The following is a 27,647-nucleotide window of genomic DNA, read 5'->3' as shown; positions in this document are numbered from 1 at the left end:
AGAACAGTTTCCTCCCTGCTGCTATCAGACTCTTGATATATACTAAGACCTCTCATGTGCTAAGGAACTATTGTGGACTCGTGGACATTTTTCATCATGCTGGAAAAAACGTCCCTGACCTACTTGATGCCACGAGCACCTATGACCTATCTACAACCTCGTGACGACCATGCTGCAAGTATGAGTCAAAGGCAAAATCGGCAGTGGTCGTGAATTAGGTCGTGAAAGTGGGACAGGGGCTTAATTAACAAACTCGTTGCAACCCTTGCACTTATTTTTGGCTGCATTGTAGCGGTTACACTATATTATGAAATCTGTTTCCTTTCTCTTTGCACAATCTGATGTACCCAGGTATGGTATGATCTGCCTGGATAGCACGCAAAGCAACGTTTTTCACTGTAACTCAGTACACGTGGTTATAATAAACTACTACAGTGGGTTCCAAAGTTCACCACTGTCTGTGAATGAGCTCCTTCTCATCTCATTCCTAAACTGCGCACTGATATTCCTCTTGCCCTCGTCGAGGGGAAAATGTATTCCCTACACCCAGCCCCGTATTTGTACAAAACTTCCATTGTTTCTCAAAGAACATTACTGTGCTGATTTTTCCAAGGGGTGGGGGGTAGGAGAGGGAGGGGGGGGGGGGGGGGGGGGGGGGGGGGGGGAGGGGGGGGGGGAGCGAGAGCCCGGTTGCCAAAACAGGTGAGAGGTGAGCAACACAACAAATTGTTGGAGCAATTCAGCAGCTCAGCAGGATCCGTGGAGGCAGAAGAATGACCGATGTTTTGGGTCAGGACTGATGCAGGGTCTCAACCAAAAACATCGACAGATGTTGCATGACCCACTGAATTCCTCCAGCACTTTTGTTTTTTTTTCCGCTTGTATTTTGCTCCAGATTCCAACACCTCCAGTCCTTGTGTCTGAATGGGGGAGGGGAGGTGGAGTGTTTTGTTATCACCCAGAAAGGAGTTTTAACATGCAAGGGCTGCATAAAACATACCGAAGTGTATCTAAAATCTGAAATATTGCTGTACTATCACCAAGGAAGACTGTCTTATGAACACACGAGACTTATGGTTTTGGTCAAGATTCCAGCAAGATGCAGTGTCTTCTTGCTTATTTGATTTGAAGTTCCCTTATCCTTTATCATCCCAAGATTTGGCCAATGTGTTAAGGTACCAATTCCTCTCTAAAGATGGAGATAGGAGGTACTCCAGATACTGGAACCTTGGGAAAAACACAAAGTTCCGGAAGAACTCAATGGGACAGGCAGCAGTTGTGGAGGTAATAGACAGATGACCTTTTGGGCCTGGTCTCTCCTTCGGGCTGATTTAGTTTAGTTTAGAGATACAGCGCGGAAACAGGCCCTTCGGCCTACCGAGTCTGGGCCGACCAGCGATCCCCGCGCACTAACGCTAGCCTGCACATGAGGGTCAACTTACAAATATACCAAGTAAATTAACCTACAGCCCTATACGTCTTTGGAATGTGGGAGGAAACCGGAGAATCCAGAGAAAATCCACTCAGGTCACGGGGACAACGTATAAACTCCATACAGACAGCACCCTTGGTCAGGATCGAACCCGTGTAATGGGGCAGCTACTCTACTGGTGCGCCACCGTGCCTCACTAAGAACTGCCATGTGTTTGATTCTCGTGGTGTAATGAATAAAATGGCTGGTGCTCGGCTGGTGAGTGGGTGCCGTCTCTTCGGCCTAAGACACGCAGCTCTTTACTGTTTTATTTTTTGCCGATCAGACTGTTGCCAGCTTTGCGGCATTGCCAGGAGGGGCATTTCTGCAGCAAGATGCCAGGCCTCATCAGCCGAGAGAACAGCCAGAACCTGCTGCTAAGTTCATCTGAAGTCACCTCCTGCATGACGGGCTACACCCTGGGGATGTCGGCGTCGCTGGCTTACACCAACATGGAGGACCACCCTGTCGAAGGTTTGCAAACCGGACTGTAGAACATAATCATAAGTGATAGGAAAATAATTAGGCCATTCGGCCCATCAAGTCCACTCTGCCATTTTATCATGGCTGATCAATCTCTCCTTCCTAACCCCATTCTCCTACCTTCTCCCCATAACACCTGTACTAATCAAGAATTTATCTATCTCGCCTTAAAAATATCCACTGACTTGGCCTCCACAGCCTTCTGTGGCAGAATTCCACAGATTCACCACCCTCTGACTAAAAAAAAATTCTCCTCATTTTCTCCTAAAAGAATGCCCTTTAATTCTGAGGCTACGACCTCTAGTCCTAGACTCTCTCTTTAGTGGAAACATCCTCTCCACATCCACTCTATCCAAGCCTTTCACTATTCTGTGTGTTTCAATGAGGTCCCCCCTCATTCCTCTAAACTCCAGCGAGTACAACAAACACTCATCATAGGTTAACCTACTCATTCCCGGGATCAAACCTCCTCTGGACCCTCTCCAGAGCCAGCGCATTCTTCCTCAGATATGGTGCCCAAAAATGCTAATAATATTCCACATGCGCCCTTACCAACGCCTTAAGGAGCCTCAGCATTACATCCCTGTTTTTGTGTACAAGCCCTCTTGAAATAAATGTTAGCATTGACCTTGCTCTCTTTACATGATCATATTAAATGGCGGTGCAGGCTCGAAGGACCGAATGGCCTACTCCTGCACCTAATTTCTATGTTTCTATGTTTCTATGTTTACTACCGATTCGACTGGTAGATTAACGCTTTGGGAATCCTGCACCAGAACTCCAAAGTCAGAGACTTCAATTGAGAATTGCAATGTGTTACCAGATGTAAGATGAAGTTGTTTGTCTAGCATGACATTGTACGGGACAAATTTGATTCTCCTCAAGAGTATTGTGTTCAGTTTTTACTGAATCACCCTGCTATAGGAAGGATGCCAGTAGATAGGAATGTTGCGTGAACCTTTGTAACCGAGGTGAAGTCTGCTACCTGATTTTACCGGGTTACATGTAAAGCAAAGATTTAGCTACATACATGTGACAACAAAGTACAATAAAATCATTAAACTGGGAAGAGTGCAGAAAAGATTGACGAGGATGTTGCCAGGAATCGAGAGAGTCTGAGCTTATAGATAGAGGCTCGGCAGGCTAGGTCTTCTTTCCTTTCAGTTCAGGAGGTTAAGGGGTGATCTTATAAAGGTTCATAACATTGTGAGGGGCACAGATAGGGAAAATGCATAGTGTTGTTCCCAGAGTAGGGGAATCAAGGGCATAGGTTTAAGGTGAGATGGGAAAGATTTAATAGGAACTTGAGGGGCAACTTTTTACTGAGTGTATATGGAAACAAGCTGCCAGAGGAGTTAGTTGAGGCAGATACTATAACAGCATTTAAATGACATATTGACGGGAGGCAAATGTGGGTAGGAGGATGTAAAGCTTTGATTTTGTTACTGCTGGAGACCTGGGATTAGAGGTGCACAGTACCCTGAACGTGGTGACACAGGTAGACAGGGCAGTGAAGAAGGCCTTCGGCACACTTGCCTTGATCGGTCAGGACATTGAGCTCAGGAGTTGTGACATCATGTTCCAGCTGTACAAGATGGCGATGAGACCATATAGGTATCGTGCCTTGTTCCTTCGGTTACGTTGCTCTAGGAAGGATGTCATGAAGCTGCAAAGGTGCAGAACAGCTTCACCGAGAGTCACCGGGAACCGAAGACTTGGGTAGCTGAATAAAATGGGTCTTTTTTCCCTGGAGTGCAGGAGGGGTGATCTTGTAGAAATGGGCAAATCTTCTATTCTCATTGCTGCCATCTGCCCATAGACCATCCAATGTTAAAAATGTGCTCAGATCTCTCCCTTTCAAAAACTAATTAATTTATGCTGTATTTCCAACCTTCAATGTACTGTTGGATTCTCAATACATCCCCGCTCCATTTGTCATTTAAATTTTCTTCCAAGCTCAGTCCATTATATAGGAACTTGAATTAACTAGGATCAGCGCAGAAGGAGGTGATAATTCAGACCACAACTGTTTGTATATTGCCTTTTCACTGCTTTAATGAAAAGTTTGTGATCCTACAGGTTAATTGTTCTGTTTCTTCCAGGGCTTTTCATCTATCCCGTGGATGAGTACACCACAGTAGTTGGATTTGAAGCTACAGTGTCCGGTCGCATTATAACGCTGCAAATAAAGGACAAGGCCAAACTGGACGATTGCTATTTTGACTGCAGTAATATGTCATCCGGAACCTTCCAGAATGGTCATGGTAAAACCCCTGAAAGTTTTGTTTTGCTTAACACAGAAGCATAGTCTCCACAACTTCAGACTGGGCTTCAATAGACAATAGACAATAGACAACAGGTGCAGGAGTAGGCCATTTGGCCCTTCGAGCCAGCACCGCCATTCAATGTGATCATGGCTGATCATCCCCAATCAGTACCCCGTTCTTGCCTTCTCCCCATATTCCCTGACTCCGCTATTTTGAAGAGCCCTATCTAGCTCTCTCTTGAAAGCATCCAGAGACCCTGCCTCCACCACCCTCTGAGGCAGAGAATTCCACAGACATTATATAGGATCTTGAATTAACTTGGATCAGTCTGTGTGTGTGTGTATGTGTGTACGTGTGTGTGTGCGTGTGTGCGTGTGAACAATGGGGGTGGCACAGTGGCACAGCTGGTAGAGCTATTACCTCAAAATTCCAGAGGTCCTCTTGGGTGACCTTGATCCTGACCTTGGGTGCTGACTGTGTGGAGTTTGCACGTTCTCCCTGTGACCATGTCGGTTTCCACCCAGTGCGGTTTCTGTCCACTTCCCAAAGGCGTGCGAGTTTGTAGGTTAATTGACTCTGTAAATTGCCCCTAATGTATAGGTGAGTGGTAGAATCTGGGGGAGATTTGATAACAATATGGGGAAAATAAAGATCGGATGTAGAAACTGTACTGAGATGCTGGTTTATACCAAAGCTAGGCACAAAGTGCTGGAGTAACTCAGCGGGTCAGGCAATGTCTAAAGTTGGATTAGTCTAAATGGGTGGTTGATGGCCAGTGTGGACTCAGTGGACCAAAGGGCCTGTTGCTGTTCTGTATCTCACTATCAATATTACTCACTAAGAGTCTCTATTGTGACTCTGATGTCTCCATAACCCATGCAGTCTCATCAGTGGGAAGCATTCCTAGGCCATGGGTTAACAAATTGCCTAAAACGGCCCTTCTCCATCTTTCTAATATTGTCTCCTCATCTCCTGCAGCTGCAGACAGTTGCTTGGTATAAATCCACACAGAATAAGGTCGACTAAATGAGACCTCTGATAATGATAAGTTGATTACCCATCAGGATGCAAAACCCTGGAACCCACATCCAACTCTAATGGCCTGTCCCACTTAGGCGACTTTTTAGGCGACTACAGGAGACTATGCGGTCGCCACATGGTCGCCGGGGTGTCGCCTGTATGGTCGTGAGTCGTCTCCTCAGTCGCCCAAAGAGTCGTAGCGTCTTTCTGGTCGCCGAAGAATATTCAACATGTTGAAACATTTTCGGCGACAGTGGCGACCTTGGATTTGACGCCAAATGAACGTGGCTTGACGTAGGTGCTGTCGGAGGTGGTCATCAGGTTAATGTAGGCAGTCGCCAGGATGTCGTAGGTTGTCGCCGGTGTTGTCTTCGGTTAATTTCGATGTTGTATTCGCCGGCAGTCGTCAAAAAAATCGCCTCAGGGACAGGCCCATTAGTCCAGTCACTGGATTTTCGGCGACCTGCTACGGCTATGACAGTTGCCGGCAGTCGTCAAAAAAATCGCCTAAGTGGCCCATAAGACTCATCTAATATCTAATTGTGTGTTTTGCAGTAATGTCTTGTTTTTTTTGCACAATTTATGTTGAATGTATGTATTATTTATGTTATTGTGTGGTGACTGTCTGTGAAGTTGCTTTAAGCAAGAATTTCATTGTACCTGTAGCTCGCCATATTTGTGTAGATGACAATAAACGCGCCTTGACAGTGTCTGCACTTGTCGCGATCCATCCCCTCAGCTCTCTGGGTAAATGAGGTTGAGCTCTGGCTTCTGCCTGGATCTCAGGCGCATACATCGCAGAGAGTTGGGGACCAAAACTGTTCACAGTATTCCTCTGTGCACAGAGATGTGGCTTCACAAACACCCTGCACAACTGTAACATAACCTCTCTGTTCTTAAACTCAAACCCCTTTCTTAAAAAAGACTAACATGTTATTTGCCTTCTTAGCTATTCGTTGTACCAGTCTGCTAACATTGTGAGATACATGCACTTGAATACTCGATCCCTTTTCACTCATTTGCAATCTCTCTCCATTTAGATAATGATCTGCCTTTCAGTTCCTCTTAACCGAGTGCATGACCTCATATTTTGTACTATAATAATAATAATAATAATAATAATACATTTTATTTATGGGCGCCTTTCAAGAGTCTCAAGGACACCTTACAAAAATTTAGCAAGTAGAGGAAAAACATGTAAGGGGAATGAAATAAATAGTAGAGACATGACTAGTACACAAAGTAAAGACAGAATACAATTCAAAACACATGACCAAGGTATGAGTGGTCCTTGATTATATTAGTTGATTTCCCAAGGATGGAGTGTGTATAGCCCAGTGAACTATAGCTATAACTGAACTATAGCCCAGTTCCAGTCCACCAGACAAAAAAAACCCCCTTCCCTCTGCCTCCCCATCGACTCCATCTACACTCCATCCTTGGGAAATCAACTAATATAATCAAGGACCACTCATACCCCGGTCATTTCTTCTTCCCCCTGCTTCCATCAGGCAGAAGATACAAAAGCTGGAAAGCACGTACCACCACACTCAGGTCTGCGTCTTCCCCTCTGTTATCAGACTAGTGAACAGCCCTCCCATTAAAATAGGGCGTAGTCCTGATCTTCCATCCTACCTCATTGCGGACATTGAACTTTTTTCTCTGTAACTGTTACGCTAGAATGCTGTAACACTATATTCTGCATTCTGATATCTTTCTCTTTGCATTATCTATTATACTTGTGTATGGCTTGATTGTACTAATGTGTAGCATGACAGGTCACAAACAAAAGCGTGACTATATCTCAATACACGTGATAATAATAAACCAATAGCAATATCAATTATATTGTGTTGTTTCAAATCCCTGGTGTTGGACACTGAGCTGGCCTGGGATTAAATAGAATCAGCGGGGATTGGCACAATGCGACCTTTCTATGGGGGCTGAAGGATAAATTCACTTAGGTATAAAATTAAAACCCAATCCATCCGTGACTAATGAAACTGAAAAGGAAACCAATCCATTCACAACCAGACTTACTCCAGCACTTTGTGTCTATCTTTGGTACAGACCAGCAACTGCAGTTCCTTGTCTCTATACTAATCTAATGATTGACCTTAACCACCCTCAGGAGCAGGGGATTCCTGAGCTTCTGCTCCCACCCCCTGAGTGAAGCCATTGCTCCTTGCCTTAGTTTTAATTGATTATCCTTTTATTTTGTAACTATATCCTCTTGTTTGTGACTCTCCCATGAATGAAAACATCTCAACATTTACTCCTCAAAGCCACATTAGTATAATAGCTGGTCATCTTTTTTGTGCAGATGCCTCAACGTTGGGTTGGAAATGGAAATCACAAGACCTCCAGCTCAGAATGGCTGTGGATGGTCAGATTTAGACTGGCTAAGGCCACAACATTGTTGGATTGGCTATGGTTGGGTCAAGCTTGTATTGGTCGTGGTCTGGTCGGACTTGGATTGACCACACTCTGATTTACTTGGTCTGGTTGGATATGGCATGAACATAGTCTGGTTGGGCTTGGTTTGGCCATGATCGGGTTGGACTTCCTTTGGCCATGGACTGATAGACTTGATCTAGTTGGACATGGTCTGGTAGGACATTGGTTGATTGTGATTTGGTTGGATATGGTCTAGTTGGACATGGATTGGTCATAGTCTGGTTGTGAAAGGATTGGTTTCCTTTTCAGTTTCATTAGTCACGGATGGATTGGGTTTTAATTTTATACCTAAGTGAATTTATCCTTCAGCCCCCATAGAAAGGTCGCATTGTGCCAATCCTCACTGATTCTATTTAATCCCAGGTCAGCTCAGTGTCCAACACCAGGGATTTGAAACAACACAATATAATTGGTATTGCTATTGGTTTATTATTATCACATGTATTGAGATATAGTCACGCTTTTGTTTGTGACCTGTCATGCTACACATTAGTACAATCAAGCCATACACAAGTATAATAGATAATGCAAAGAGAAAGATATCAGAATGCAGAATATAGTGTTACAGCATTCTAGCGTAACAGTTACAGAGAAAAAGTTCAATGTCCGCAATGAGGTAGGATGGAAGATCAGGACTACGCCCTATTTTAATGGGAGGGCTGTTCACTAGTCTGATAACAGAGGGGAAGACGCAGACCTGACTGTGGTGGTACGTGCTTTCCAGCTTTTGTATCTTCTGCCTGATGGAAGCAGGGGGAAGAAGAAATGACTGGGGTATGAGTGGTCCTTGATTACATTAGTTGATTTCCCCCAAGGATGGAGTGTAGATGGAGTCGATGGGGAGGCAGAGGGAAGGGGGTTTGGTTTGAGGAAGAAAGCTAGGAGAATGGAGGGGGCAAGATAAAGCATGGCAAGTCATAGAAGACCAGTAACCATGTCTCAAACAGGAGCCAGGGTGTTCTAGGCAATGGTAACATTCACTCTGATGGGTCTTGAGATATATGTTAATTTAAGAAAATAAAAGTTAATAGCAACCTTATGATTAACCTCTAGATCAATGGACCCATCAACAAAATGGTCATATTTCAATGTGCTTTTTCTGGAAGAACAGCTGCAGAATGAAATGTCATGAATAAATTCAGTTAAATGTCTTAGGAGTGTTGACAGACAAAATTACTATGAGGAAATATTTAATTTAAACGCAGTTTCAGGATGAGAAAAGGTTTGCAGGTTAATTGGCCTCATAAATTGCCCTTCATATGTGTCGGGACTAGATGAGAAAATAGGATGACAGAACTAGTGTGGATGAGTGATCGATGGTCGGCATGGACACAGTGGGCCGAAGAGCCTGTTACCATGCTGTATCTTTCAATCAATTGATTCAAAAGAGTAGGAACAAGGGTATGCAAATGCTGGCTTACACGAAAAAAAGACACAAAGTGCTGGAGTAACTCAGCAGGTCAGATAGCATCCCTGGAGAACATGGATAGGCGACATTGCGGGTTGGAGCCTGACTTCAGCAACGTCATCCATCTTGGCTTGGCTTGTTTCCCTCACAGGTTGCTTGATGCTGGACGAGGATCTGGAGAGGACTGTATTTGCAGTGAGTCTGGGGCCGATTGCTCCACTCGAAACAGTGGCCATCCTGATTAGCACCTCCCTGGAACTACAGACTCTGCCAAATGGCACCATCAGGCTGGTACTCCCATCGGTCTACGTACCCAACTTGGTTACTCTTGGCACCGACTCACAAACCACAGCTGACAACCAGCTCAGAAGGTAAGTTGTAGCTTGCAATGTTGTGATTTGTATCCGTTATCCTTTATCTGACGTGATTATAATCACGTATCGTCTTTTCTTTGACTGGATAGCATGCAAACAAAAGCTTTTCAATGTAGCTCATGACTACTGTGTCCTAACCAAACCAAACTATAATGCCGGCTACTTCTGGGTCAATTGTCAACCAGATGTTTGAATTTTGTTTCTTCATTTATTCCAGTTATTTGGGGCAGAAAAATACTAATTGCTTTTTTATTCTGCTTTTGTACATGGATGGGAAAGGTGCAGAGAGATAGGGGTCAAACACGGGCAAGGGACCAGCTTAGTTTGGACAGCGTGGACAATTTGGGCAGAAGAGCTGGTTTCCATGCTGCGAAAGTCTATATGGGTGTCAAGGGTTATGGGGAGAAGACAGGAGAATGGGGTTAGACGAAAGAGATAGATCAGCCATGATTGAATGGGCGAGTAGACTTGATGGGCCGAATGGCCTAATACTGCTCCTATTACTTATGACTATATGATCTATATTGCAAAACTCTTTGGCTTTGCTTCTGCCCGATGTTTGAGGGACTGGTCTTCAATGGTCCACCAACACTGACCACCAACAATGTTGGCTCAGCAGATTCTCCAATGCAAGTGCTGGAGAAATGCAGGAGGTTCACCCTGCATACCTGGATCCTAATGTTGACGCCTCCCATTGGAGCGAAGGCGGTTTGATAACCGCAGATAAGCTGCCAAACTGCCAATCTTAACTCGCATATTTTTTTCCACCCACAGGAAAGACCGACAACAGTGCTGCTCCCTCCACCAACACCACAAGGAGAGTGGGACCCAGTTCTGCTTGGCAAAGCACATGGATGCCGAGGTCACCAATGCGATCGTGTATGACTTCAGTTTCCACCTTGAAATCCGGACACCTTGCTTGCTGGCAGGTCAGAACGGGAAGCAATCCATCTCATTCCACGATAGTCTGAAGAAGGGCCCCCCTGCAGACTCTGGTTGATACTGCAGATAGGCACAAAATGCTGGAGTTACTCAGCGGGTCAGGCAGCATCTCCGCGGCAAAGGAATAGGTGATGTTTCTGGTCGCGATCCTTCCTCAGATGGGTCTCAACCTGAAACATCACCCATCCTTTTTCTCCAGAGATGCTGCCTGTCCAGCTGAGTTACTCCAGCACTGTGTCTATCTTCAATGTAAACCAGCATCTGCGGGTCCTTTCTACACACGTACATTGTCAAGATCAGGTCATCACCGGCGATCCCAGTAGATATTGTCCATCCCTATCTGCCAGGGCATTCAGAGACCATGGATGAAGGCATCTCGTTGTATTGGCAGCCCAGAGACATGTTTGGACTAACATGAGAAAGAGTCACGGTTTCCTATCTAGAAGGACATGAATGAACCAGTTGGGTTTTTATGACAATCAGGCAACTTTAAATCCATTATTATTTTCTAAATTTAAATTCCGCAGCTCCCCCTGAGCGGGATTTGAACAGTCTCTGGAACTCAGTCCAGAATAACTAAAGAAGAAGGGTCTCCACCTATTCCTTTTCTCCAGAGATGCTGCTTGATCTGTTGAGTTACTCCAGCATTTAGCTAAACTATGGCTAATTCATCGTGGAAACGATAGACCAAACGATGACACATGACATGTAAATCCAATTTTAAAGAAACAGTAGATGCTGGGAATCGGACATAAAAAGGGAAAATGCTGGAAAATCTCAGCAGGTCGGGCAGCATCTACGGAGAGAGTGACAGTTAGAGATTCATCAAAACTGAGAAAGAAATAAAGCACGTCCAGGTAGCAGAGAAGATGTGGGGTGGGGGAGTGGGTGTAACAAAGAGATTCTGTAATTGGGGAAATCATGGACAGTTGTTGAATGGATCGTAAGACTCCATTGTCATAGTCAGAGCTATTTAGCATGGATTCCAGTCCATTCGGCCCACCATGTACATGTTGGCATACTGAGTTAGTTTCATGATCCTGCATTTGACCCAAATCCCTCTCAAACCTTTCCAACCAGGTATCTATCCAAATGTCTTTTGAAAGTCATAATTATATCTGCTTCTGTAGCTTCCTCTAGCAGCTTGATCTAGATACCATCTACCCACTGAGGGAATAAGTTGCCCCTTGGTTCCTCTTCAATCCCTCTCCTTTCACGTTAAGTCTATGCCCTCTAGTTTTAAAACCCTCTACCTTGGGAAAAAGGTGGGTTTTTATGAGTGTAAGCGTTCACTTTATCCATGTCCCTCATCATCTTGTACAGTACATCTCATTAACATCGCCCCTCAGACTCCTACACTGCAAAGAAAAAAAGACCGAGCCTCTTCAACCTTCAATGAGAACTAAGGATGGATCCGGCGGGGGGTGGGGCGCTGCCGAGAACGAAGGGGGACCGGGCGTAAGGGGAGGCGGGTGAAACGTGCGGTGGCAAGCAGTAGATGGGACAGTTCCGTAAACTTTTATAACTCTGTTGGCGCTAAATCTTGGCACCATTTGTGAACTGCCTAGGTGAGGTCTGCTGTATGATTTGACCATGTTTCATGCAAAACAAAGCATTTCACTCTACCTGGGTACACCTGGCAATAAAGTTTCATCGAATCATTGAACCTCACCCGCTAACTCAAGGCCGCAAGCCCAACTAACCAACATTGTCTGGATGGTAGACAAAAATGCTGGAGAAGCTCAGCAGGTGAGGCAGCATCTATGGAGCGAGGGAATAGGCAAAGTTTCGGGTTGAGACCGTTCTTCAGACTGATGTCGGGGGTGGGCGGGGAAAAGAAAGGAAGAGGCGGAGACAGTAGGCTTGTGGGAGAGCTGGGAATTGGGAGGGGAAGGAGGGAGAAAGCAAGGACTATCTGAAATTGGAGAAGTCAATGTTCATACTTAAACATTGTCTGGATGATGTGGTATAGTCGGGTCTACTACACAGGATCAGCGGGAATGAAAGGAACATAGAAATGAAAGGGGGAACGAAAAAGGATGAGAGAGCTGGCAGCACAAATGGCCGGTCCTTCTACAGTCAGGGGAGTAAGGTATCTGAAGTTGGAGAATTCAGTAAGGAGACTGCAGGCTGCCAAGTCCCCAGATGGATGATGAGATGCTGTTCTTTGCGCTTACCCCAGGCCTGATTGTAACAGTGCAGAGGCCCACAGACAGGGAGATCAGCGATATAGGAGAGGAAGGTTGAAAAATGGCCGGCAACAGGAAACTCAGGAGTATTCCTGTGGAGTGAGTACAGATGATTCAATCTGTATTTGGTATCACATAATTTTGGGGTCAAGGCCATTTGGCCCATCATGTCCACACTGGCCCTAACTCCCATCAAATTGGACTGTAAGAATGTGGATAGGATCTATAATTGTGATTAAGAATTGCTCATACATTCCCAGATTCTACTTGTGTTCAGGTCATTTGAAAAGCACTCATTCACAGTCACTGTTCATTCTTTAATTATAAAACGTATTGCTAGCAAGCTGCCTCTCAATGGACTGATGTAACATTAAGGTTCCCGGAACAGATGTCCAATGAATAATAACATTAGTGTTTCAGTTTTGAAACATCTCCATGGCATAGAACTGATGAGACACGAAACCAGCAACAAAAAAAAATACTGGAGGTGATGTTAGTTGGAAATAGGAACAGCAGATAGTGGCTGTACTCTGCAGGTCAGGCAGCATCTGTGGGAAGAGAAACAGAGTTTGAGGTTGAACCAAACCCACCACCACTACCAGTAGGGCAAGGGCAGCAAAAGCATGGGGCCACCACTAGCTGCAAGATGCCCACAAAACATCCTGACTTGGAAATATATAGATCGACGTTCCTACAGGTAAAAATCCTGAACTTCCTCCCTGACAGCATTCTGTGCATTCCATACCTGAAGGTAGCATGATGGCACAGCCGTAGAGTTACTGCTGTACAGCACAAAAGACCCAGGTTCGATCCTGACCACAGGTGCTGTCTGCACGGAATTTGTACGTTCTCCCCATGACCTGTGGGGTTTCCCCCGGCTGCTCCGGTTTTCTCCTACATTCCAAAGACGTCACAAGTTTGTAGGCTAATTTGCTCGGTAAAATTGTCAATTGTTAGATAGAGATCTTGGGACTAGTGGAGTCAAGGAATATGGGGAGAAGGCAGGCACGGGTTATTGATTGGGGACGATCAGCCATGATCACAATGAATGGCGGTGCTGGCTCAAAGGGCCGAATGGCCTCCTCCTACACCTATTTTCTATGTTTCTGTTCTTAGTGGGTAGGATAGTGCTATGCATACAAGGATCACTGGTTGGCACAAACTCGATGGGCCGAAGGGCCTGTTTCCACACTGTATCTGTACACTGAACCAAACCAGATCACCACCCACTTATGGGCAGCATGGTGGTGCAGCAGTAGAGCTGCTGTCTCACAGTGCCAGAGACCCGGGTTCCATCCTGACCTCGAGTGTTGTCTATGTTGATTCTCGCTGTGACTGCATGAGCTTTTAGGTTAATTGGCCTCTGTAAATTGGCCTAAGTGGATATAAATAAAACTTTCAAAAGACATTTAGACGGATATGTGAACAAGAGGATTTTAGAGGTCTATGGGCCAAATGCAGGCTGCTGGGACTAGCCTACAAGAATGCCGACTTGGTTGGCATGAACAAGGTGGGGCAAGGAGCCTGCTTCAGTGCCGTGTAGCTTTACAACTGTATGATAGAAATCTATTTTGTGTTCCTTGGTCAATAGTCCCGTCCCCGACTGAACCTGCAAACGTTGCTGTTCCGCAGGTGTCGAGAGTCCAACGCACTCAATCCGAGCTGACGCCGATCCCTCAGCGCTCTGTGCTTCCAGCATAACCATCACGTTGGCGGAGAAACACACCTTCGACAAGCCCGTGGAAATCATCATCCACCCCAGCGGTTGGAAAACGTTTAATCTTTCATTCCAGTCCCTGCCATCAAGCGTTGTTTGCGAATCTTGCCGACTGGTTGGCACATTTTGTACCAAAATAGGAAGAATTCTAGCAGGGGATGTCCTAGTTGCTTGATGTTTAATGATGGCAAGGCACAGCTGTGCAAAATCAGATCTGTGAAACCTGTCCCTGGAGTGGAGTTACTGTAGTTCAGGTGGAAGCTGTTTAAGGAGAGATATTAAGATGAGTGCTTGATGAAGCGAGTTGAATGAGTGCTGATTAACTCAAAGGAAAGTTGGATGAGTGTTATTCAAGGTGATTAATGTTAATGGTGAGTTAAGTAAGCACCATTTAATGAGTGGTGAAAGCTGGAGAAATGTCACTATCATTCCCCGAGTTCACCCTATCATGAGGTACGCACTGTATGAATGCCCCCATTATCTTCACTAAACAGGGAGATGCTCCGTGTAATGCCAGAAAGATTGATTGCAACAATTATCTTTAGGACTGCAACAGATAATAACTCTTATGGAAGAACATAGCTTTGCACTGCTGCTTAAGAAATGGAATTCTTCCAATCTTCCCAAATTATACATGGACGGGAAAGGTTTAGAGAGATATTGACCAAATAAAGGCAGAAGAGATTAGCTTAGATGAGGCATCTTAGTCGGCATAGACGAGTTGGGCTGAAGGGCCTGTTTCTGTGTGTTATTACAACCGATCTGAAGGATTGCCTTAAAATGGTTCCTCTGCCGTTTATGTTTTTATTTAAGACATTGAATCATTTTTATAATTCTTCCCTGCCTTTCACGTCAGGTCTAACAGGTTAATGATTTATTCTTCAGAGGCGGCCCTCTGCTTTGGGTAGGCCAATATGAAAATAAAACCATACTCTTTCTGTCCTTGAAAACCAGTTCCATCTCCTAAATGTGACACAATGTGCTGCAGTAACTCAGCAGGGCCAGGCAGCATCCCTGGGGTACATGGATCTGAAGAAGGTTCCAAAACCGAAAAGGTCACCTATTACTTTTCTCCAGAGATGCTGCCTGATCTGCTGAATTACTCCAGTACTTTGCCTTCTTTTTGTAAACCAGCATCTGCAGTTCTACCTAGTTCCACCTCCTACCTGGATTTCCTTCCTGTACACCTTGTAGATGTTGCTGCCTCTCAATCTTTCACCACAACTTGTTTTGTTTGAATCTGTCTGATCAGGTCTCCCTTCACCAGATTCTATCTTCTTACTTGCTGCAGCTTTACCTGCAGATTCACACAATAACATTAAAAAATACAGTAAGGTAATCAGTCATACTTGCTCATGTTGTTTCCAACACTACACCACAATAGTGCAAAGCCAAAGATATTGTGTAACCAAAACAAAATCCATAGCAGTTCGGTGTTGAGGTAGGGTTGTGGTTACACAAAAGACAAAACAGTGTTGTGCAGTGTTCAAGCCTCATGGTTGATGGGAAGAAGCTGTTCTTGTAACGTGAGTGTAGGAAGGAAGTGCAGATGCTGGTTTAATCCAAAGATAGAAACAAAATGCTAGAATATCTCAGCGAATCAGATCTCTGGAGATAAGGAATAGGTTCTGAAGAAGGGTCTCGACCAGAAACATCACCTATTTCTTTTCTCCAGAGATGTTGGCTGACCCGCTGAGTTACTCTGGCTTTTTGTGTCTATCATGTACCTTGAGTCACGATTCTCTGGATCCTGTATCTGGTTGCAGCAAGATGAGAGCATGGCCAGGTTGGTGGGGTGTTTGATGATATTAGGAGGCTTTAGAGGCTTTCCTGTCAATCTCTTTGATGGCGGGGAGATCAGTACCTGTGACAATGTTCTACTACTCTGCAACCTCCTCGGTGTTTGAGTTACCGAACTAGGCTGTGATGCAACTAATCAGTATGCTCCCTACGGTGAGAATCTCCTCAATGAAATTAGGGCAGATGGTCGTGAAGTTGTACAAAGAAGTCAGCGTGACAACACTCCAATTTGCCAACTCTTCCCTGATGCATTTTTGGATGTTTAATTAATTAGTTTAGCTTATTGTCACGTGTACCGAGGTACAGTGAAAAGCTTTTGTTGCGTGCCATCCTGTTAATAGTAAAACAACACATGATTACAATTGAGCCATTTACAGTATATAGATACATGCTTAGGGAATAACGTATAGTGTAAGGTAAAGCCAGCAAAGTCCGATTAAGGATATTCTGAAGAAGGGTCTCGACCTGAAACATCACCTATTTCCTTCGCTCCATAGATGCTGCCTCACTCGCTGAGTTTTTCCAGCATTTTTGTCTACCTTTGATTTTCCAGCATCTGCAGTTCCTTCTTAAAGGATATTCCGTGGGTCACCAAACAGGTAGATAGTAGTTCAGCACTACTCTTAGGTTGTGGTGGGATGATTCAGTTGCCGTTTAGAGATATAGCATTAAAACATGTCTTTCGGCCCACCGAATTCATGTTGACCATTGATCACTAGTTCACACTAATTCCATGCTATGCCATTCTACACTATTTAAAATAGAGGAATTTGTTATTTTTAATTACAGCATTTTAATAGTTCATTTCTGAATGGTCATGATTGCACGAATTCCAGTTTAATTGAGAGACACAGCTTGGAAACAGTCCATTTGACCCATTTTGTCCACGCAGACCAGCGATCATCGGTACAATGGTACTATCCTACACTCTAGGGACAATTTACAGATGACAATTAACCTACAACGCTGCACGTCTTTGGAATGTGGGAGGAAACCGGAGCACCTGGAGAAAACCCATGCGGTCACAGGGAGAATGTGCAAACTCTGTATAGACAGCACCCATAGTTAGGATCGAGCCAAGATCTCCTGTCCCATGAGGCAGCAGGTCTATTGTGCCACCCCTATTATAGTTGTTGCTATTTAAATGATTAGATGTTGTTGTATTCGCTGCACATTTTGGTGTGAATTCTTTGTGTTGGTATTTAATATAACAAATGTCCTGATTCACCTTTGCTGAAGCAAAATGCAAGGCAAATAATCTTTGTGTTTGAATTGAAAGAGAGAACAGTTTCCTCAGGGGACTGCCAGGTGCCTCTGTGATTCACAATAATACTCGGTAGAGTCGCTGACTGTCAGAACAGAGCAAAATGTACTCACTCCAAAGTGAAATAGGCTTTGCTGACAGGTTGAACAAAACAGAATTAATGAGGCATCATGTCGAAGCTCTTGCATCTTTGCACAAGATGAGACAACCATTAGCTTTTTATATGTTTTTCGTTAGAAGTATTCAACTAAATGTAGGCACCCAGTGTTGCAGTGGTAGAGCTGAGACCCGGGTTCGATCCCGACTGTTGGTGCAGTTTGTACACTCACCCTGTGACTGCGTGGGTTTTCTCTGGATGCTCCGGTTTCCTCCCACATTCCAAAGACGTGCAGGTTTCTAGGTTAATTGGCTTCTGTAAAATCCCTCCTCTTGTGTAGGATGAAGAAATGGTATTACATAGAACTAGTTGTTCGATGGTCGGTGTGGACCAGGTGGGCTGAAGGGCCCGCTTCCACGCCGTTTCTCTAAACTAAACTAAAACTAAAAGTAAATGATTGCCGCAAAATAGTTTTGCTGTCCAAAACTACTATGTGCCACGGCGAAACGGTGGCGCAGCGGTAGAGCTACTGCCTTACAGCGCCAGAGACCCGGGTTCGATCCTGACTACGGGTGCTTGTCTGTGCGGAGTTTGTATGTTCTCCCCGTGACCTGCATGAGTTTGCTCTGAAATCTTCGGTTTCCTCCCACACTCCAAAGATGTACAGGATTATAGGTTAACTTGCTTGGTATAATGTAAATATTGTCCCCAGTGTGTTTAGGATAGTGTTAGTGTGCGGGGATCTCTGCTTCCACACTGTTTGTCTAAACTAAACTAAACTAAACCGTGCTTAGAGAGTCGACAGGGTCTGGAACCCTGTGAGCCATGACACCAGACATCGCTCCAGTGTTCGGTGTCACTGTCGTCCCGACCGGCTCCGAGCTCGGCAATGACGGAGTCAAGAGGCGGAACACTGAGATCAGCTCCCTGTTCCCTGCATCACATCCCAGCGAACCGTGTCCGGCACATTCAGCAACTTTACGTGGCCTGTGCCGAGAATATTAATCAGCACCTGAGACAGGTCTGGCCATATAAAGTCCGCAGTGGAGTAAAAAGGAAATTCTCTTCCCATCGGCTGCATCCAAGAAATTATAATGAAAGGGAACAATGATTGGACATGATTCTGAGTGAGCACAAGGGTTATAACTGTCATCTATAAAGATACTGTAGAGTGACAGAAAATCATATCTGGCTTTGTGGGCTGGAAGTTCATCCGTAACAACTGACTGAAGTGGCAGTGTCAGCAATGATTATTGACTGCAACTGGGATATAGAACAACAGAAAACATAAAAGAATACAGCACAGGAACAGACCATTCGGCCCACAATGTCTGTGCCGAACATGATGCCGTTAAACTAATCTTGCCTATCTACAAGCCTCTATTGTATTTGCCTCCACCACCACCCCTGGCAGCCGTTTCAAGCGCCCACAACATCCAGTGTAAACGAAAATTCCTTTGCACATCTGTAAACCTTGCCCCTCCCACCATAACCCCCAAGAAAGAGAAGACACAAGGAACTGCTAAAATAAGAAAATATACATAAAGTACTGGTGTAACTCAAGTCAGGCAGAATCTCGGAGGGCATGGAGAGGTGAAGTTTCAGGTCAGGACCCTTCTTCAGACTGGTTGTTGTAAGGGGATTGTAGAAAGCTGGAAGAGGTGGGACAGAAGAGGACAGGAACATGCCCTTTGGCCCACAATGACAAACAGTATGGTTTTGGACTATCTTGGAAATCAAAGCTTAACAAGCTGAACAACAAAATTGAGATAAAATATCATTCAATCCATCAGTTAAAAAAAAAAAAATCTTTATTTTGGGGATTTGGGCATCATAGCAAGTCCAGCATTTGCTGCCCCTCTCAACTTGCCCTTGGACATATGTGGATGAACCATCTCCTTGATCTGCTGCAATCCTTCAGGTGAAGTTGCTCCCACAGCACTGTTGTGTAGGCCCAGCGAAATATTTTACAATCACAATGCTGGGAGATTGCAGTGGAAATGACTGCCAGTGCCATCAACTGCAATAATTAGTTTTAATGTCCAGTCCAATTATCATCATCTTCGGCAATTGCTCAATCTTGATGGTTCCTTTGTGGGTCGTGAGATGGTTGAAGAGGCCAATCCTGGAGCCACAGACCTTATTGTAATTTGGCCATGGGTGAATGGTATTTGCAGATGGAACATCCCTCCAGGTGTGACATCTTTTAATGTGGGGAGACTGGTGCGCAGACAGCCACCACACCATCCTTGACAGAGACAGACCCGGGTCCAAGGGCATGGAGTCCACCACAGATGGGAGTCGCTCCCTGCTGCAGTCTTCTTCCACCTTCTCAGCCATTGTGGTGCTCCAGCCACCATCCTCCATCTGATCCACCATTGAGATCTTCAAGCTTTGTGAGGAATCTCCCCCTCGGCCTGCCTGCCTGCCATGGGTGTCTCAGACAGGAGCACAGCTCCAGATGGTTTAGCTCTCAGGAACTTAGACACGCACAAGCTTCTCCGCTGCTTCAAGGTGGCAATCCTCAGAGAAGATCCAATGGACTTGTCGCATATGCTACTGCACAATTATATTATTTTTGCATATATTACGCATGTTGGCACCGCCATTTTTTGGGGGCCATTGATTTTACCAGTGCTGCCTCAGGAAGGCAGCCTACTCAATCAAGGACCACCCAGAGGCTGGTCATTCCTTCCTCTCCTATCTTCCATCAATCAGGCATCAGACTCAAAGGCTTGAAAGCAAGTACCACTAGATTCAAGAACAGTTTCTTCCCTGCTCTTAACGGACTCTTAAGCAGACCTCTCATCAACTAAGAATGTATTCCCAATTTCCACCATTTCCAAAGTCCGGTCGGCCCACACACTCGATGTACCGGAGCGGTTCCCGTGAACCGACGTCCCACTGCTCTCCTTGCCCGGACATCTTTGTGCCCCAGGGTCGCCTCCTGCAGCCGACCTTGAAGGCGCTGGAAGGCACCCACACATCTCAGTTCACCCACCGACTGACCCACTCCTAGCACCCCAATGTTTCCAGCTGCCTCACGATCATGCTGACCGATGAGCCTTTGGGCGGTTTCTCGGTCCTGGCGAGCATTCAGGCAAGGTCTCGCCAACCGACAAGCTAATCGCATCCAGTCCTAACATGTACGGCTCTATAAAACTGCTTAGCTCTGCAGTTGTGGAATAAAAGATGCTAACTTGGGTATTATTAATTAATATTCACAAGTATTCATTGTGTGTCAATCAAACCTGACCAACAGAGACAAGGTGATTGGCAGCTAATGGTAATCATCCATTGAGGGCAACATGAAAACTCTTAACTTGCATTTTGCTGGGATTTAGGTTCAACATCTTTTCTGACGAATAACCTATCAAACAAAGCAGCACCTGATTAGTGCTTCACTGTGCACTGAATTCAGGAGGAGACTGCTGCTAGCTGAGTTACTCCGGTACTTCATGTACATATTTTTCTCTTAGCCAGCATTTGCAGTTCCTTGCGTCTTATCTTTCTTGAAGGTGAAGCTGAAACTGGACCCTGGTTTTACATTCAGCAAAACACAAGGCGCTGGAGGAACTCAGTAGATCAGGCACGGTGGGAATGGATCAGGACCCCTCCTTCAGACCGATTGTAATAGGGGGACAGAATGCTGGACAGGAAAGGTGGGGGCAGGACAAAATCTGGCAAGTGATGGGTGGGTGTAGATGAGACTGGGGGTTGATGAGCAGATGGGTGGAGTAAGTGGCAAAAGTTAGTGATGAACATGATACAAAAAGGTTGTAGATAAAGTGAGTGGAGTGAAATACACAGAAGGAGGGATAGGGGTGGGAGGGGGTGGAGGAAGAGGGTCAGGATAGTGGGAGAAATGGGCGCACACCAGAGTGGCGGTGAGGGGCACAGGTAAGATAGTGGGTAGGGCAGATGTTATTTGAAATTAGAGAATGTAATATTCATACAGTTGAGCTACCCAAGCAGAATATGAGGTAGACAAAAATGCTGGAGAAACTCAGCGGGTGAGGCAGCATCTATGGAGCGAAGGAATAGGCGACGTGTCGCCTATTCCTTCACTCCATAGATGCTGCCTCACCCGCTGAGTTTCTCCAGCATTTTTGTCTACCTTCCATTTTTCCAGCATCTGCAGTTCTTTCACAAGCAGAATATGAGGTGCTGTTTCTCCATTTTGCATGTGGCCTCATTCTGGCAATGGAAAAGGCCATGGATAGGCAGGTCAGTGCAGCAACGGGGAGAAGAGTTGAAATGGGTTAGCGAGTGGGAGATCCAGCAGGCCTAGGTGGATGGAGCGCAAGTGTTTGGTGAAACGATCGCCTAGTCTACGCTTGGTCTCGCCGATGTAAAGGAGGCCTCATCGGGAGCACCAAATGTTGTAGATGGGGTTTGACAAGGTGCGTATGGGCCTCTATCTCACCCGCTGTTGACCCTCTTCATTGTCAGGGGTTATGGGGCGAAGGCAGGAGGATGGGGTTAGGAGGGAAAGGTAAATCAGCCATGATTGAATGGTGGAGTAGTAGACTTGATGGGCCAAATGGCCTCATTCTGCTCCTATCACATGGCCTCAGCGCCTCCACTCCATCACGCCGGGTCCCTCTTCGTTCTCGGCGGCGTGTCCCCGACCGACCAGGGGGACTCACCTAGACTTTCATTGAGGAAAGCGAGGACTAGAAATGTGCAATTTATCTTTGCAGGTAAGATGTATCATATTCGTACACAAACCTGACAGCACATTATCAAACAGCAGTGTAAAGAGCATAGACTGCATGAGTTGCAGGGAATATAGCTCGTGGCAGTAGTTGCTGAACAGATGCGAGTGAGTTCTGCTTGCTGTTACACAAGAGGCTAATTTGCCAAAACCCATTAATACCCGATGCATCCCATTTATACAAATGTCACGTAACATCAGTTTATTTTATTGTCATATACGCCAGGGTGCAATGATATTTCCTGTTCTCATGAAGCTCACTGAGTAAACAGTATACATGCATACTAATGATAAGTACATCAATAAATACATCAAGGAATGCAAAACAGCAGAAGGGTGCAAGATTGTAATGCAAAAATCAGCCATGATCATATTGAATGGCAGTGCTTGCTCGAAGGGCCGAGTGGCCTACCCGTGCACCTACTACCTATGTTTCTAAAATGAAAGGGTTAACAAAGAACTAGTCTTCTGCATGGACTCGATGGGCCGAAGGGCCTGTTTCCGTGCTATATGTCTAAACCAAACTAAAATCTGAGTCCTATAAAAGAAAATTAATGTTTAATAACAGAATAACAAATGATGGTAGAGTTAAGAGTAAGAGTACGTGGTAGCACCTTTGGGAATGTGGTGCAGAGTTATTAACATTGATTATTTGTGAGTGTGATGTCCTTTCGTTGTTGCCAATGAAATGACTCATCGCACAGGTCTCTGGTGATTTTGTGCATGCCAACACAAAAAAAAAGATTGATCCCGGGTTTGAAAAGTAAGAAATAAATATTGATACAGCCCCTTCCGTATCTGCAAAACACACTGGTGCAATGGAGCCAAAACTGAGCCTCATCTTTGCACAAAGCAAAGTTCCTTAAAGAGAAATGTGCTCATTGGAAAACTCCATGGCTTGAGTGACAGGTGAATGTTGGTTACGAGAGCCTAAAAACTTGTTGACCTTCTCGTAAAAATCGATTTCTAAAGACATCACTGGCAAATTAGAGAGTACCACCACCCCTTGTTGCTCTGAGAAGGTGGCGTGATACGTTATTTGAGTACAACCATGCATAAGCCAGGCTGATCGGTGAGCTTTTGTGACTTTGTCGGCACCAGAAACATGGCAACTCTTAATTATCCTCTCAGACTAAGTTTCTATCACTTAGGACCATCCAGCATTTTCTGGACACCCCCACTGAATATTTTGCGCCTTGTGTATCCGGCTGGACGCATACCAGGATGAAATCATTGTGTCGCATGTGCCCACTCTTGCTGGGAAAAAATCGTTTGCTCCCGTGTCGAGACTCGCCCCTTGGTTTACCTTTCTTGCCCCCGAACAATACCGCAGTAAGACTTCTCTTCCCTTCTCCCCCCCCCCTTCTTTCCTTTTTTAAGACCGCTACCCCACACTACAACGAGCCAAGGTAGACCGCACTGAGAGATGGTTATGAGAGTCCACCGGCTTCACGCCTTTTGTATTTCTGTAGTATTAGTACCCTAGTATCTAAACCATTTTCACGCTTCCGGCTTAGCTCCACGCTATTAGATATGCCTTCTGGTCGTTTTGTTCTCCCATTGATCCTCCTGTTGTTCTTTCCCCACTAAACTACTGCCCCGTCAATCGGACCCGACGTTGCACATTACCATTCATATTTATTCACATTACTATTCATTCTGCTTCCCTCCTTACTGTATTTCCTAATATACTTTCTTCACAACTTCAACACTTCGTGTCCTACAACTGCTTACACTCTACTTTCCCACATGTTGGGATTTTTTCAGCCTATCCCTGCGCCACACTTACCTGCAATAACATGTCCTACACCGTTACCACTCTGTATAGCCTCCGATACCATATTCAGCTGCAATTATGTACCTTTACTAAGACGTATTCAGCAGCATTCTCTCGGCTCTGAGATATTATCATACCTAGCTCTAAATCCCTGCTCGATTGCGTATTACCAATTTTCACAATCAACTTAAGCACACCTTTAAATCAGCTAATCTTCTTATCGTTATATTAATCGTTCCTATTAATTTTTACCCCTGGCTAAATGCAAGGCATATACAATCCCACTCTTTTTTCCCCTACCACATTTATTTAAAAATCTAACGATTCTATTACCGAATGGGTATGCAAAAATTTTCAATTACATATAATTTACTACTTTATTTAACATTATTTAACTCGTACTCCATGATATTCTCTTATCTTTTTAATTTATCTCCGCTTTACTTTTTTTTATTCATTTCTCTTTCATAAAACAAAATTAATATCTTAATTTTCTTATCGATTATTTAGTTTATCCATAATTTATTTTATTTCATTCTTCACTTACCTTTTTATAATTTCTATATTTCTTTCTTCTAACACTCTATTTCCATGTCCTTCTCTTTTTTCTGCACCTCTTTCACCCCCCACCCACGCAATCCGCATCACAACCATTATAGCGTGTCTTCCTACATCTGACCCTTCTCCTATTTTTCAAATTATTTCACATAATCCTTTTCAATTACATTATCTTTACACCTTAAACATACTTCTTGTACACTCCCAGTTCAAACATCACAACTCCTCCTATCTCAATATTCCTGTGTGTCCAATCCACAACATGTTTATTATGCCAACAATCCTTCCAGCAATCCACACATCATAACCCTGTCCTTCTTTCGTGACTTTTTTCTTCCAACCTATTTCTGCCTACTCCCCTAAATTTCATGTACTTTGCTGTCCTCATACAACATGTCCCTGCAAACAGTCGTTCCACTTCAGTATCACTTTCATACCACACTTTTAGCCAATCAATTTAAGGACCTTATTATACTTATTGGACCAAAACTTCCCATTTTTTTATACTTTATTCCCCCAATTTTGTCCTTCTTTTCAGACCTTCCTTTTTTTAACGTACTCACTCTCCTTTCTCTCTTCTCCCCATACCTATCACCATTTAACAAAAACATTCCTACCCTTCCCAATTCGCGACACCTCTTCTTTTAATCTCCCCCCTACACTGAAACACTTTACTTCTTACTAAACTAGTACCAACCATCAAACCTCATTTTTTCCTCTCTCTTTTTTCTCCTCATCACTCCTCTTGTGTTACTTCTATTCATAACCACTTGAGAGACCTCTCTCCATCCTCATTCAACCTTAAACAACTCGTCTTCTGTTCGTATTCTTCTTCTACAAACCAGTTCATTCTGGCCATTTTAACTATGGACTAAATCGCTAGTAATCCAGACACTAACTTTGCACCTTTTCAATGCAAAGAATTCGCCAGAGGTTTCACCCTTTCTTCACCTTGACTTTTACATAAAAAACTGTACTTAGGCAGTACCAAGTTTGCTCTTCTTTCTCATATCGACCCCATTCCACAAACTCATGTCTCTCTTTGAACACCTTTAACTCTCGTTCTTCCATTAATCACTCCCTTCACTCCTGCTCCCGCGTTGGGTGCCTCACCACACTTTTCCCCAACACTCCTCCCTTCCTGCTATTCTTTCCTTCATCTCCCCCTCCTATTTTATTCTTTCCTTCCAATTACACCCCTTATCTCTCCTCCCACTTCTAGGTATTCAGGAGTTATACTGCTCCCACACCATTATATTTCAATATCTTTATCTACTACTTCTTCATCCTCTTTCACCTTTTTTTTCCACAGTTTCATATTTCAAGTCTACAGTCATTCTTAATGTTCCTCACTGCAAACACAAAAACCATTTGTTTTCAGCTAATACCACTGTTTTCTATCTTTGGATTTATCCTCGCGACAGGCTGGGATAAAGCCTTTTTTGAGGCTTCCTCAATTTTCCCACTGCGTAAGAGGTCGCACTCGACTTTTGGGTTTTATCCACCTGTGGCCCCATGTCATTTTTTATCCCAGAATTTTCAGGTACTCTTGTCACGGGGGATTGGTTTCCGCCTCCCCAGGCCAAAAAATTATTTTCACTCTACATCCACGTCATTCAAACCCAGGTCTCCAACTGGCCTACCCCCTTTACCTTTTCTTATGCTGCCTCTCAATTCTTGACTTGACTTTCCAGACATACCCCTTTCGACCCTGATATACCTCACACTCCAACACAAATCCACCTTCTGTCTGCGCATTTCTCTTAAGCTCTCCCTGGCAAACATCCCTGGCTCCTATCCCATTACTTCCCCCTCTACCTTAACTCTAATCCCCTGGACCCAGACCAATCCACACCTAAGATACTTCCCTATGCCTTCTCCTCCTATTACTACTTACGTCTGAAGTTCTCTATATTATTCCTCATTTTACTGGCCCCACCCTGGCTTTTCTCCAAGCCTACCCCTTTTTGTATTTAGTTTAGACTCCTAGCTTCCATCACTCACCCCCCCTCGGCTTCCCTTTATTCCACTACGTACTTCCTTACGACGCAGGCGTTCCCCGCACTATGACACTATTTATTTCCGTATTTATTTATTTTCCACCACACTACCTCTGTAAACAATTACTTCTCAGGCCATTCTGAAATCCTCTATCGTATCCTTTCACCTCTTTCTCTCCTCCTTTGGGTAGAAACTGCGATTCCTCTGAGTTACTCCCCTCGCGGCCCAATTCGTTATTTCCCTATTTTTACCCCATACATCGTTCTTATTCATACACCTGACATTTTCGGCCCATCAATTTACTGTTTTCCTCTCGACCCTCCATATGTCTTTGCGTCCACTCTCTTCTGTTCTTTCTTCATCCTCACCACTTACTTTCTCACCCACCATCTAAAAATTTACCCTCTACATCCTTTCTGCAACTTTCAAAAATAATCCTAAAAAACAAAAAAATTCATAAAATCTTAAAGTTTACCCTTAGACCAATCATACTCAACTGACCTGGGGCTTGGCAACCCCCCTTGCATGCTGTTACACATTTTCTTATTTTCACCTGTCTTCCCCCTTGCTTTCTCTTTAATCTTATTAAAAAAAAGCTTTTCTAACCCTACAATTCCAATTATTATCTTTTTCCAAATAAACTATTATCTTCCCGACCAAAATTTACATTTATTTCATCCCCCATTTTCTTTTACCCCTGTAATAAACAACTCGCCCATCAAATCATAATACCACAATACTCCTATTTCTGTTTATTCCCCTATTTCATGTCTTTCCAGAACACTTATCTCCTGCAGTCCCCTTTCTCATTCTCCCCTCTTCAGAATTCCTCTTTTATTCCTATCCCCCCACTATGAATGAAATCTCTCAGAAGGTTCCCCTGCCTTTCTGTCCTCTTCCTTCCTCTTCTCGTCCCCTCTTTTTTCTTCCAAAGTCCACCCTCTTCCTTCCCCCCCCATTTCCACACCGCTCACCCTCCTTTCCTCTTTTTGTTTTTTCTCTTTTCCTCCTTTCCCCCCCCCTCCCTTCTTCACCTTGTAGCTCCACGCTCCTGTATCTGACATTTCTACCCTAGGGAAAAATATTATGACTATTTATACCTCTC

The 27,647-nt window shown here is 44.5% G+C and overlaps 1 protein-coding gene across 1 annotated transcript in view; it reads left to right on the top strand.

Annotated features, from left to right (window-relative positions):
• The first annotated feature begins 961 nt into the window (after positions 1 to 961).
• Positions 962 to 27,647, top strand: part of vwa5b1 (von Willebrand factor A domain containing 5B1) — a 106,492-nt gene continuing 79,806 nt past the window's right edge. The window contains 5 exon segments of the mRNA XM_055659018.1: positions 962 to 1,945; positions 4,057 to 4,218; positions 9,258 to 9,477; positions 10,255 to 10,409; positions 14,244 to 14,375. Of these exon segments, the coding sequence (XP_055514993.1) occupies positions 1,807 to 1,945; positions 4,057 to 4,218; positions 9,258 to 9,477; positions 10,255 to 10,409; positions 14,244 to 14,375 (808 nt within the window). The 5' untranslated portion in view covers positions 962 to 1,806.

The sequence above is a fragment of the Leucoraja erinacea genome, chromosome 30, assembly GCF_028641065.1.
Source record: "Leucoraja erinacea ecotype New England chromosome 30, Leri_hhj_1, whole genome shotgun sequence".
Lineage (NCBI taxonomy): Eukaryota > Metazoa > Chordata > Chondrichthyes > Rajiformes > Rajidae > Leucoraja > Leucoraja erinaceus.
The sequence above is the reverse complement of the archived record's forward strand: the minus strand, read 5'-3'. Positions and strand labels throughout refer to the sequence as shown.